This window comes from Mirounga angustirostris, unplaced genomic scaffold, assembly GCF_029215605.1.
Source record: "Mirounga angustirostris isolate CCGP_5_RB_7025 unplaced genomic scaffold, mMirAng1.0.hap1 SCAF_1, whole genome shotgun sequence".
In the NCBI taxonomy this organism is placed as follows: domain Eukaryota; kingdom Metazoa; phylum Chordata; class Mammalia; order Carnivora; family Phocidae; genus Mirounga; species Mirounga angustirostris.
In genome coordinates, this window is record NW_026991709.1 from 45,111,512 (window position 1) to 45,125,686 (window position 14,175).

At 37.2% G+C, this 14,175-nt stretch overlaps 1 protein-coding gene across 2 annotated transcripts in view; it reads left to right on the plus strand.

Moving 5' to 3' along the window:
* The window catches only part of CRYBG3 (crystallin beta-gamma domain containing 3), a 106,100-nt gene that overhangs the window by 66,002 nt on the left and 25,923 nt on the right, over positions 1-14,175 (plus strand). For both annotated transcript variants that reach the window (XM_064580542.1, XM_064580537.1), the window contains exons 13-16: positions 6,587-6,729; positions 6,843-6,969; positions 7,872-7,904; positions 13,371-13,480. In XM_064580542.1, coding sequence (XP_064436612.1) covers positions 6,587-6,729; positions 6,843-6,969; positions 7,872-7,904; positions 13,371-13,480 — 413 coding nt within the window. The remainder of the gene's footprint in view (positions 1-6,586; positions 6,730-6,842; positions 6,970-7,871; positions 7,905-13,370; positions 13,481-14,175) is intronic.

Below are 14,175 nucleotides of genomic sequence, written 5' to 3' on the forward strand. Positions count from 1 at the left end.
TTTCTACGCATGAAAATCAGACATGAGTTGTGATAGAACATGAGGTTATAAAATGTTTGGAATACCTGAAAGCATTATGCTGAACTGCTTATGTGGTTTTTCTGCTTTTCTTAATGGCTAAGATGATTACAGAATACTTGGGTTAACTTTTCATCCGTCAGTTCCATAAGTATTTGTTGATCGCCTGCTTCGTGAGCTGGATTGTATCAGATGTTGGTGATACAGTGACCAGAGTCTCCGTCCCAGCTTTTCAGAGCTGGCGGCCTGTAGGGAAAATAGTACTTTTATAAATGCTTGATAATGTTTGACTATGATTGGATTAGGCACAAAGTACTCACCAGAGAAAGGTCAATTGCTCCCACTTGGAAAAGAGAGGAAAAGATAACAGTTGAACAAAATTTCAGGTTCAAGAGTTGGCCAAATGGAGAGGTTCCAGGACGGACTGAAGGGGAAAGGTGTAGGTGCTGTTTTATCAAGAGATTAACATATGAAAAGGCAAGGATGTGAATCAGTGGTTCTCAGCTGGAGGTGACTTTACCTCACTGCATTTAGCAGTGTCAGGAGACATTTTGGATTGTTGTGACTTGGGCGGAAGGGGGAGGGGAGTTGTGATACTGACATCTAGTGGGTAGAGGCCAGGGAAACTGCCAAACCTCCACAACTCACAGGACAGCCTTCTCACAAGATGTCATTAGGTCCAGGGGTGCCTGGATAGTGCAGTTGGTTAAGCGTCCAACTCTTGGTTTCTTTCGGCTCAGGTCGTGATCTCAGGGTCATGAGATCAAGCCCCACATCGGGCTCTGCACTGAGCACAGCAGAGTCGGCTTGAGCGTCTCTCTCCTTCTCCCTCTGCTTCTCCTGCTTGTGTGCGCACATGCTCTCTCTCTAAAAATAAATAAATCTTAAAAAATAATGTAATCAGGTCCAAAATTTTAATAGTGCAGAGATTGAGAAACCCTCACATAAGTGAAATTGGTGTGTTTGGGAAATGCAGTTAAGTCAGGATATTAAGCAGAACTTTGGGAAAATGAAACCAAGAGCCAGATAATGAAGGGCCTTTTATGCATATAGAGGAGTTCAGATTTTTTTTCTTGATTTGACCTTGAGCCCGTGATGGATTTTAGGCCTAGTGAGCAAGATTAGATTAGAAGCTTTGGAAGATCTTTTTGGTGACTCTCGAGAAATGGCTCCGGGTGGAGGAGGTAAGTCTGGACATTACAGGACTCCAGGTGGAGGTTGATGAGGTCATTGAGAAGAGGAGATAAATGTTAAGAGAGTTCTGCAGGATATCACTGCTTATCAAATGTTGCTCATTTTCCTGACCAGCTCTAGAGAATTTTTAATGTGTTCAGAGGGACATACTTTCTTAGGATTCAGGATTTACCACTGTAGTCTCTTTCCAGAGTAATCTGTATCCATATAAACTCTATAAACTATCTGGAATGTGTTTCCAAAGCCCTCTTCAAAGGAATTGATAAGTGAAGAGTGATTAGGGGGCCCATCCAGAGTTAGAGTGAGCACAGGTTGGTTGTGTGCTCTGGCCCTTCAGGTTTTTGTCTGTTGGGGCCCTTCACCTGGTCAGGCAGGAAGGGCCAGAATGGGAGAAGCAGCACAGGGAACAAGGGAGCATTTTTTTTTTTTTTTTTTTTGTGAATGATCTTTGTTAGTAAGAAAGTGAGTTGGAAACCAATTCTACCTAAAAGACATAACTTTTAAGGTATTTAGTCCACAGTCCTATTATACAAGGACCACGGGTTTTTTCTCTACCTAGCCATTCCTTACTTGACCACTAAAGGCAAGCAAGACAAAACAAGATAAACCCTCATCTTTTATTTTAGGTCTTCATGACTACATGCATTCAGGGAACTATGGGTCACTCAACAGGTAGAGTTGACATAAGACATCTTTTGCCCGTATAGATTCCCCTAGTATCCCTAACCTGGGAAGAAATGAAGCATTACATGTAAGATCTAAGTTGAAATAATATAAAATAAACAAGAGGATAGATAGAAAAACTGCATAATACAATGCAATTTTCTAATGTCCTGGCTTCATTATGCAGAACACTCTGGATCTACTAAGGTCAAATTCTGGACATGTTCCTTAGGGATAATGTAATCTGTGTCACAGAGTACTTGGAGAAGACAATGGGAAATACGTTTCTAATTCCAAATGAGTCAGGCAGATATATAATGACTTTGAGTTAACTTTTTTTTTTTTTAAAAGGAGAGGTCCAGGAAAATATAGGAGTATTTAGACTCCAGGGATTAAAAAAGGAATTTTTATTTCTTGGCTTCCTCGATAAAACTTTCTTGGTATGCTTATTTTTTCTCTGTTTTATACTAGCTTAACTTTTGGATCTGCTTTTATTAAGATTTTCAGTCTTGGGACCTCTTTTCAGATCTTTGGAACCACGTGGTATGAGATGGGAGATCATTATTTCTTCTAAATTAATGGGTATACCAGATCTCCATTGGTGTCTCATATTACTTTGTCCACCAGAGGGTTATAGCACAAGAGCTCCAGGGCAGATCAGATCTGCTGCAGGGTTTTATGGAATTTAAAAACACCCAAATTACTAATCCTTAAAAAGACGTATCTTTGGTCCTGAAGCATCTGCTCATTGGTTTTTTCTGACATTGGGGAGTTCTGTACCAGAGACTATTCTAAGCTATCTAGATTTTCCCTTGGATATAAGTGCTTTAAAAATAGAAAGCAGAGTACAGATTTGAGATCGTTCCATCATTATTCATTCTTAAGCAACAGAGCTCCACTTAAATCTGTGTGACTTTCAAAATTACTTAATTGTGCCTGATAAAGCAGGGATGCTAGTAACCTGGAAACCTCATTGTGCTTACCGTGGACATGACTCTAAGTGCCTGTTGCAGTCATCTCCTGAACAAGGCACTTAGAAGTTTTGGTTTTGGGTTTTGTAGTTTTTTACATGTTTTATATCACATTTCATACATGTGATCCCTAGAGATTTAGCCCCGGGTGACTAGATTTGGCTTAGAGTTAGAGCCCTGCCCAGCAGGGACACCATATTGATGGTAACTAGTCAACTAGATCAGACACTGTGTATTTGGTAGGTTTGAGTGAAAAATGCAGAGGGAGTGAAAACCAGGAGAATGGCTTAGAAAGGTACTTAGAAAAAGATAGAGGGCAAAAGCTATAAGGCAAGGAAAGCCATGAATAAACAAAAGCAGATGTAAAGAAGAGAATGATGCCACTTAAGAGGCTCCCCTCACCCTCGGCCAGGTCTCTGGGAATAGCAGGCAGAGTAGAAAGGATACAAACTCAAGTCACGTGAGTAAATGTGTTTGTGAAATTGTCTGCTGCCAGCTCTTGTACTTGGCACTGGGTCCTGTGATAGCGGATCCCGCCTTCTCTGCTCACCTCTAGCCTGCACTGTTGCCAAGCAGCCCCCAGCCTGCTTCCCAGCTCACTCTCCCACAACCCACACGGTAGGACTTGTGCAAATCATTGCTCAAGTAAAGTACATCACATCATAACACAAGTTATTTCTTAATGAAAGGGCACAGACACAGCACACCTGCACATGTCCGTATTTATCTCTCTCTGTCTTTGTCCCATTTTACTCCAACACATCGTAATGACCCTTGGCATTTCAGCTTGTCCTCGCTCCCCTATTCCTGCCGCCCTCACGGGGAGTAGAGAACAATTGTAGGGGCCGAAGAAGTAAAAACAAATGGAGCATTTCAGAGTCACCAGAGTAGGGGAGGGGAGAGGTCCATATAATTTTGTGAGAACTGCTGAAGACTCTCCCATTGCAGTTGGGCCTGATTGGATAGTGGCTGTTGACAGCGGTTCCTGCCCAGGACCCAGACAGGGCCCCCTTCAGCTCATCATCATATTGTATCCTCGCAACCACCTTGAGCTAGTTATGTACTTTCATGTGACAAGAAACAGGCATGTTCAGGTTCTTCAGGTGATGGAAGTTTATGTTTGCTGGTGTGGCACCCAGGCTGTAAACGTATTTCATTAGGAAGGCTTGCCCTGGGGACTTTAAGGCAAATCACTTATGGGCTATTAAAGCCTTGATTGAAATGATTTATATATTTATATATACATATATTTATATCTGCAAAATAGGTCTGTGTCAAAATAGATATAGATATGTGTGTGCATACATATGTATATGTGTGCATGTGTATGCATATATATTATGTGTATATATGTAAAATCAGGCTTTAAGGGAGCTCAATAATGATAAAAACTAGAAGTGTTTTGAGAATAAAGTGTTATGTTAGTAGAAGGATGGATGGTGACAGTGAGGTAAAAAATTCACCCAGCCCTCATTTTTTTCTTTAAGAACCATGTGAAAGGTAATGAAGGTAACACATATCCTCAGGTTCCAAAGGTTTGCTGTCAAGGAGAAATTAAAAATATAATTATGGGTTATGAATTATAATAAAGATCTCAGGTAAAAATCCTTTTTCATCTTTTATCCTAAAGTCTCAAATGAAATTTGATCCATTTATATGAACACTTTTTAAATCCTTCGAAGCTGACAAGTAAGTAGTAAATGAGAAAATTATTTTAAGTGTATTTTCCCTCTTCTTATGGAAGCTTTGGTTTTTGTTTTTGACACTGTTTTGCTTGTTCATATAAAATGAATGTTTATCCTAGAAATCTCCTTTTCTTAGATTAAATTTATTTTATATATATATACATATATATATTTAAGATTTTATTAATTTGAGAGAGAGAGCACAAGCAGGGAGAGTGGCAGAGGGAGGGGGAGAAGCAGGCTCTCCACTGAGCGGGGAGCCTGATGTGGGCAGACGCTTAACCAACTGAGCCACCCAGGTGCCCCAAATTTATGATATTTTTAAAGGGGAGAGAAAATTGATATTGTTGAGACTTACAGAAGTTGATAACATTTTCCATAAGTCTAAAACTTACTTACAAACAACAAAGTAGTAGGGACAGAGGAAGAGATTTTTTTTTTTTTTTTTTTAAGATTTTATTTGAGAGAGAGATACAGCACAAGTCAGGGAGGGCAGAGGGAGAGGGAGAAACAGGCTTCCCACTTAGCAGGAAGCCCAAAAAGGGGGCTCCATCCCTGGACTCTGAGATCACAACCTGAGCTGAAGTCAGATGCTTAACCAACTGAGCTACCCAGGCGCCCATGCTGCTTTTTTTAAAAAATAATGTATTCTGTGTTCTCCAGTTAAAAAGTCTATTTTAAAGAGTTGAAAAAATGTAGGTTAAAATTGTCCAACTTCCCTGGATCCAAAGATAACCACTCTTGGGTTTTTTTCCTAGTAGTCTTCTTTTATGACATGTTGGGTTTTTTGGTTTTTGGTTTTTGGTGGTTTTTTTGCATGCCTATGACCTTACCAGGTTTATAAGTTTGAGTTTTTGCCCTGTTCTTTCATCTTATCTGACAGTGATTAAGAGCTTAGGGTAGATAAGTAGATAAATTTGGACTCAAATTCAATCTCTGCCCCTCAGTAGCTGTGTTAACCTCAGACAAATTACTCCCTTTCCTTAGCTGGAAAATAAGACTGATAGTAATATAATCTCATGTGGTAGTTCTTTTGGAAATAGGCACGTGAAGCTCCTGGTCAGTAGTATCGAATGTACTGTTAGCTTCTTCTTAATTATATTCCATCAAGGGGTAGGTAAGATGCATAAAGGTTTATGTTTATACATCGTTTGGGGATTTACACTGTTTACAGCTTTTCAGTATTATAAAAAAATGCATCTTTGCATATAAATTGCCCATCATTTAGTTTTAGGAAATTTTTTCTAGTTCTTAAAAAAAGAATTTCAACAGTATCAGAGTTAATATCAGTCTTTTAAAATGTATTTCTAAATTATTTTCTAAAATAGCTATCCAGTTTATATTTCAACCCAGCAATGTTCTCAGACAAAACTGGATTTTTAGATTCTTCTTGTTTTAAAAAGTGAAATTGTATCTAATGGTTTTAATTTGAATTTCTTTATTTTTACTGGTGAAATCAGACATTTGCTTACTTGTTTGTAATGCTTATCTTTTTTGTGAATTGTGTCTTTTGCTGACTTATCAACTTGAGTCTTAAATTTTTTCTGGTATTTTTGTTTCAAGTATATTATCTAACTATAAAAATGTTAAAATTTTCCCCTCATTTTATTTTTTTAATCTTTTGTCAAGGAAGTTTCATTTTTTCTTTTACATTTAAGCTTATAAAAATCCTCTTCCACAAAATGCCAATCACACATTGTATGTTAACTGTATTTCATGTTGTGGCGTTTACTCTTTAGGCACAAGTGAAACTTTTAGTTTCCTTTATAATTAGTGTAACATAAATAGCCTGTAAATCCCAGAAATTTACCAACTCTTGATTAATTTGCACTTATATATAAAAATGTTTCCTTGATTAAAGTAAATTCAGACTTTTTTTTTTCTTTAAACTATTGAAGAGTAGTCACTATTAAGATTGTTTCCAGTTCCATTTAAAATTTTCCCTGGAGTTATTTGTGTGAAATTATCCCAAGTATGTGAAAATTGTGCTAAGATATTGCAGTCTATAAAACAAAATCCATATGTTTTCCTTACCTTTCCTCTTCCTCTTTTTAGAATTTTATAGAATCTTCTATCACACTGTTTGAATCTGACCTAGAAAGTGGGAAGTTTATTGACATTACAAATCAGGATATTTCTGACTTGGAAGAAGTCGGCTTTGGCAGTGAAACAAGATGCATTCACGTTAAAAGTGGAGTGTAAGTTGCCTCCCATTCTGGGAACCTTGAGAGGTTCTTTGGTTTTAAAATTGTTGGTTGCTCGATTCTGTATCACCTCTGTTCTTTTTCCCTTTCCCGCCCGCCCCTACTAGATGGGTTGCCTACCAGCAGAAGTTCTTTTGTGGAGAACAGTACATTCTAGAGAAAGGGAAATACAAATGCTTTTTTGACTGGGGAGGATCAAATAATATAATCATGTCAATACGACCTATCCAGCTGGTGAGTTAAGAATGATGACCATAACCAATTCCAGAGCATATAATGGCATACACTTGACTATGTGAAACAGGCTTTTTCAAAGTGAAACTGCTGGATTATGTTATGCGAATATATAGAGAAAATGAAATAGCATGTGTATTTTCTTAGACTGTATAGGGAGCTAGTAGTAGGTGGTATGAGCGCATTAATGAGATGACTATGATTTGATCACTTCATTCATTTAACAGAATTTATTTCATGCTTCATATGTCAGGCACCACTGATCACTGGAGATACAAGATGAATAAGATTGCCCTGACGGGCCTCGGTCTCTTAGAGGACATTGATGTGTAGGTGATTGATTGTGGTAAGATTAGTGAGGAGGTGGAGTGTGTAGGCAGTGCTGGGGGAACCAGTGAAGGAGCACTCAGAGCCTGGGAGTTGGGCACATGACACTCTTGCATTAAGTGATATCTTAAGGGATAAAAGCACTTTTGCCAGATAATGAAGCAGGGCAGAAAAGGCAATCCTCAAAGAGGTAATAATCTCCTCCTGTGCAAAGTCAAGCAGTTATGAGAGAGTATGGCCAGTGTGGATAATAACAAACACCCCAAGAAGGGTGCCCATGATATAGTGTGGGAAAGGTAAGGGCAGGAAGCTCAGACTCTGTCTTTCTGATGGACTTTGAGGCACATATTTTTTTTTTCCCCAGCTACATTACTCAAAATGAATTAGTAAGTATTAAATACTAAAATTATTATAAAATAATCCCGTAAGTTATTTGAGGGTCATAACCAATTCAAGAAATCTAGTGAATTAGACCTTTTTTTTTCCATTTTTCAAATGGTATTTTCAAAACTTTGAAAAAGACAACTAAGATTATATGATTACAATTTTTTAAAATGTTTTAATATATGTTTCAGGAACCACTTGGAATAAATGAGCCTCCACATTTGGTATGTTTCAAAACTTTCTTAACTTACTATTTACCAAAAGCATTTATGCCCTTTGTCTCAATTCTTTCTCTTTCCATCAGATAAATTTCTTATATCTACGAAGCAGGGCAGTTTATATGGTACCTGGTACCTATGGGGCAGAAGAGTGCCCACCTCCATTACGGGTTGTATTGGCCTGGACTTGTCACATTTCATTTTGTTTTCTCCCCAAAGAGCTTTAGCTCTGACCACTTTGGGGTCATTTTGAACCTCTGCCACTCCTTTCCTATTGCCCGTCCGTTCTTCAATGTCGCATTCTCTTTCAGCACAGCACATTCTACTGTCTTTGGAGGAGCAGACTTAACATAGAGAAATGGCTGTCTGGGCATGCTTATTATGTAAATGTATTTCTAATACCTAAATCAAATACTTCTTGAAAGCACTAGTAAAATTGCAGCCCTGCTTGTTTATTTCTAGTGTGTTAATGATTTGAAGGATTGGGCAATACTCTGGAGCCTAATGTTTATTATCCATTGAGGGCTACAAATTATGCTTATTTTATGCTTCTAAAAACTCTGTGACGTCAAAATTAATCCCAGTTATTGATGACAAAACAAAGATTTAGAATTTAAGTGTCATTTCACACAGCTAGAAGTAGCAAAATAGGCCTTTTTTTTAGCATATGACTCCACTCAACTAAACTGTTTTCAGGATTTTGCATCAGAGAAAGATATATAATATAATCAGTACAACCATAGGAGGAAGAGGATATGAGAGACATTGCTGCTTCTGTCTCATTTTAAATAACAAATTTGGAAAAATTTCTGTCAAAACCCAATTGAGTGATTAATTTTAAATATTTGACATTTGCTGGCTTTAGATAATGCTGAATCTTTTTCTCTGCATGTGTTTATTTTTTCATGTTCATGTCAGTGTTTCTGTATTTCAAGTCAGCTTAGTTGTAACCATGTTTCTGTTCATAGTGTTTTCAGGTTTTCTTATTTTCTGATTAGCTCAGGCCTATTGGCAACATTTCCTTTTTGAATATAATTAAATTGTTATATTAGGAGACACTTCCTGCGAGATCTTTATTTCAAATCTTTGAAAACTCCAACAGTGAACTTTTAAAGCACTTGTACGTGAATCAGCATAACATGAACAATTAAAGGGTTAAGCAGGGATAATTCCAAACTGCACATTTCCTGAGTTTTAAGTGCAGATAAAAGTCACATTCTTTTAAGTTCGGTTTTCTCCCTCCTACATTCCTGTTCTGTTTTTATGGACTTCCTTGTTTGGGGCGGATTGCTTGGAGGATTTTCTTTATAGTATTTCCAGTCCAACTTGAAGAGAGAGGAAGCAGCAGAAAACACGCAGTGAAATCAGGCCCACTTCATATTTCTGGATCTGGCTCAGCCATTGCCTTGTGAAATAAGTATTTCTGACAGGTGTATGATAGCCAGATAATTAATATGCAGACAAAGCCTCCTTCGTTTACCTAGTATCAAAGCTCTTACTATTTTCATTGAACCAAATTTTCGGAATGTTTTGCTTATTTTTACTAAGGTGGGGAAAGAGGATCTTGACTAGCTCTGGTTCCATTCAGTGATTAGAAAGTATTTTCTTCTTCACAAATAGCTGTCATAGTCAGTTGGGATAGTTAATCTTCCCTGAGGACTAAGGAGGAAATGACTTCTCAGAGTTCAAGTCAAAGGACGGCTTTGTTGTTGTTTTTTGTTTTTTGTTTTTTTTTATTTTTTAGTGCTGGTGATTTTAAAGGGAACCTCAAGCAACCTAAGAAGGGAAAAGCCAGAATATGTATGTGTATGGAGATAAATATACATCATGAGCGTTACTCTGATAAATACATCATTTCTGCTGTGTAACCATATTATAATGAGATACGTCTTATTTGAGACACAGAACACCTCCTTTGAGAAGATTCTTTTTTTTCTGTGGCTGAAGACCAGTCACCGAGTCTAACTGCCAACTCAAAATATACAGCATCATTATATAGTTTCATATACAGCAGCTAGCATTTAATTTTGTTTTTATTATTTTCCCCAAAGAAAACAAAAAATTAACAGAATATGGATTATGTTCATAATGGTATCATCTCTTTATCTTAGCAGATCAGATCACTCACTAGATTAAATTTTATAAAAGTGAGTTTAGTTTTCAGGGAGGTTGTAGTCAGGCACGGTGCTCTAGAAATTCTAACCAGTTACGCCCTTTGGTACAACTAAGGACCATTTTTTTTCTTCCTAGAATATTTTTCAAATCTGTTTGCAAATATTATTAGAAGTTTTGATTTCCTGGAATATTGAGCCTCTCTTTCGTTTTATACATGATTCTAGCTGAGAAAAAAGCAACTGGATATTTTCTTATATTGGATAATTTGGCTACATTGAACTTAAAGTGGTCACAGGATATTTAACAGTTACCATGTATGGGGGACAGGAAAGTGACAGTTTTAGGCAAATGTCAATAAGATTGAAGAGTACTAGAGGAAAACACCTCTTCGTGGTGCTGCAACCAGATCATTTTTATAGAATCCAAAGACCAGAAATAGGAAGAGCTACTTTCCTGAGTAAAGAAAGCCTTCTATGAGTAACCAGGGAAGTAAAATTACTGTGTAGTAAGTATTTGATGTTAGGAGTACATAACACTACAATCCTGAGACACTGTGATGTAATAGAAGAATAGAAACTGATAGAAACAAGACTTTTCCTTATTTAACAATGAGGGAGGTCCAAGGGCTGCAGGAAGTCTTGTTTAGGTACGATAGAAAGTTTCTCATAGAAATTAGTGTTGGAATAAAGTTACATTGAGAAAATTATTCTGATATTGTGAAATAAATTGAGTACAACTTACGTGTTTGGTCAGTAATTAAAATTTTGAGTTCTCCGTTTGTCCAATAAAAGACCTATTATATTTATTCATATATATCATAAATGAAAAGTACATAATAAAAAGCATTTCTGTAAAAAGTTCATCATAAAATGGTGATAGTTTCTGTCTAAAACAGTAGTTCAAAGAAGTAAGATAATATATGTGAAAAGGTAGTTGGCACTGCAAAACAGTGGTAGTGTGTGTGTGTGTGTGTGTGTGTGTGTATCCGTACAATTCCATTTGCGAGGCTGGTGGAGATTTAAAAGGAAACCAGAATGTGCCTTATCCACCTACCTTTTCCCAGGTCTTAATTTTACCAAGGCACTGTTACTTAATTTCACTAAGAGTAGAAACCATAATTTAATTATTATAATTAATAAACACAGAATTGGTTTCTATATGGACCACTCTCAGAACATTATTATGAGAATTCTCAGACATTTGTAGGGTAATCAAAATGAGGCATTACTTTTCTGGGATTGATCAAATTTTGGGTGAACCCTATGGCACTCTGTCTCATTTGGGGAGTAAAAATTTAAAAAGCTCAGGTCAGCATTAAGCCTGATTTTTCAGTTTGGGCAAAGAATTAACCCATCAAATCCAAGAAGTATTTTATGGCAAATGTGTGTGTGTTTGTGTGTCTGTGTGTATTTTAATTAATGCTCCTGGGTCTGAAGGCAGACTAAACACTAGAGTTGGTTACTATATATACCATCTGAAAATGCTTAACTTGCATTGTCAGTTGTCTGGATTTCATGGCTTCATGGTGAAATAGTGAAGTATAAACCTTAAGCTCAGCAACATAAAAACAAACTGGGTAGATGCAGAGTGAACAAGACAGCTGTGACCTCTGTTCTCATGAGGCTTTTCCAACTCTTAATTGTGAATTAAGATATTTGCAGGTAGAAGAAATTACGTTTTTTGGAAGTAAAATTGTGATTTACTTCTCGATCTCCTGTTTAAAAGCCTTTAAGTTAAAACACGTAGTTTGGAAAATGACTAACCAAAATATATGTTCTTATCAAGGAAATGAGGGGCAGTTTCCCTGGACACATAGAATTGTTCTTCTACAAGGAATTGTTTTAGAAGTCTGCCTCATTTTGGACTTCCTTTTTGTTGCTACCCTCTGTATCCACCAGAAGGATCATGGTAGAAACTTGCTGGGTCATACCTCCTTAAGGCAAGGAGTCCCTTGGTGTTGGAATGCTTCAAATGCAGACTGGTTTCACAATAGCAGGTCAGGCTGTGCCAAGCCATGGTTGGTCCAGGGGAGTTGGTTCTCCCACCTCCCTGATTTTCGCCGGTCTTTGATGTCAGAGCAGAAGGAGATAGTCCACAAGCAGTTCCTCAGAACTCGGAGGCTATCAGTCTCTAAGAGGACTCTTGGGAAGATGAAGGAGGCAAACATCAGCAGTTCAAAGCAGCTTTGTTCTTGATACAGCGCGAGCGAGAGACAGGACAGTGCTGCCCAGCACTCAGTATGATGCCTTCTTAGCTACAATGCGGGCCTGTCAGTGCACGGTGAACCGGGGGCCATGTTATTTCAAGGCTCCAGTGTGTTTTGAAATATTTATAGGGCTCATTAATTCTTTCTTCCCTATTACATAGATCCAAGGCCACTAGAGTTGCAGATTATTGTGTATCGGGTCTGAAGGGAATCACAGTTGAGATTTCATGGATTTTTCAACAAAAAGGACTAAAGTAGAAATGTGGTTGTATATAACTGTAAGCTTTATATTTAGGATATTCTTAACAGTAAAAGGGAGCCCGTTGGCTGACATGCACGACATGGATGTCTTTCTTTCTCCACCATAAATCTGCTACTCTCGTCGTTACCTTCTCTGCCATCTGTTCATGAGCTTCCTCAGGCCCACTTACCTGTGTGTGCTCAGGCTCCCTCCTGCAACCTTTTATTAACTGGGTCAGGGAGACCTGGGAAGAGAAAAGGCTTACCAACCACCCCTCGTACTAACTGAAACTGCCTTCATATTTAGCACTGAATTGCTTCTTTATCTTAAACATGTAGTCTCAGCCCAAGGGGTAATTGTTTGATACAATGGGCAGGGACCACATGTTAGTGGAGGAGGGATTCTGATTTAATCTTATATGTAGAATTGTTTTCTGGCCTCTGTGCCCAGAATCTGGTGCAAAAGATGGATGAAAATGGTAAATAAATGGTGACATTTCCAGAAATGGGTAAGGAAACAAAAATGGGAGTTTAAAGAGAATATCATCCTTAACAAGGATCCATTGGTAATAGATTAAACACTCATATTTTGCTGAATTTTAATTTTTTAAAAGATTTATTTATTTTAGAGAGAGTATGAGCAGGAGGAGTGGCAGAGGGAGAGGGAGAGAAATCCTCAAGCAGAATTCTCAAGCTGAGCGTGGAGCCTGATGTGGGGCTTGATCCCATGACCCTGAAATCATGACCTAAGCCGAAATCAAGAGTTAGACGCTTAACCGACTAAACCACCCGGGTGCCCCAATTTTGCTGAATTTTTTTTATAAATACAAGAAATGAAAGGTTTGCATTTACTTTTGTGATAATGTCAAACAGTTGTTTTCTGTTAAATTGTTGTATTATTGTTCTCATAGCTCAAAGCATTCAGTAAACCAGGGTTCCAAGGTGAATGTGTAGATTTTACAGAAGAAATTTCTGATTTGACTTCATTCATGCCATGTTCTTTTAAAGTTCTTCGGGGTTGGTAAGTATGCTTGTTGAGTGTTTTCTACTAATGTTTAATAACTAAATTTCCTTTAAATTTGCAGAGGTTTGACTTGTTTTATTTTTTTTGATTCACAGTGAATTAAAAAAAAAGTCTTTTAGTCATTGGTCAAGTGCTAATTAGTCTACAGTAATTTTGCCTAGCCTGTATTATGGGCCACCTTGTAATACAGAGAAAAAAATGCTGATTAGCTAACTTTGGCAACATTGTGGCCATTTTATTTTCTCGCTGTTATTTTAGATTATTTTCTAAATATTTTGAATGCTTATATTGTATGTTTATTGGATAGCATAATAGAATGCTATATAAAAAGTAGTGTTTTGTCCATAATAGACCTATTACACCTAAATTAAAAAAAAATTTCTTTAACGTATGTATCAATCTCATCTCACAGATGACTCCTGATTTCAAAGTTAGGGTTTCCCATGATCACATACCAAATGTCAGACCCATGATTGCTTTAGTCATTTTTTAAAAAATTAAATTAAATTAATTTTAATAAATTTAAATTAAATCTTATATTCTTTGAGCTACAGCCATACATTGGGTCTTTTTCAGATGTAAATGAACTATATGTGATTCCCAAGGCTAATACATATTTCCTCAATTTTTTATTGTAAAATATACATAAAATACAGTTTACCATTTTAAAGTATACAGTTCAGTGGTAGGTC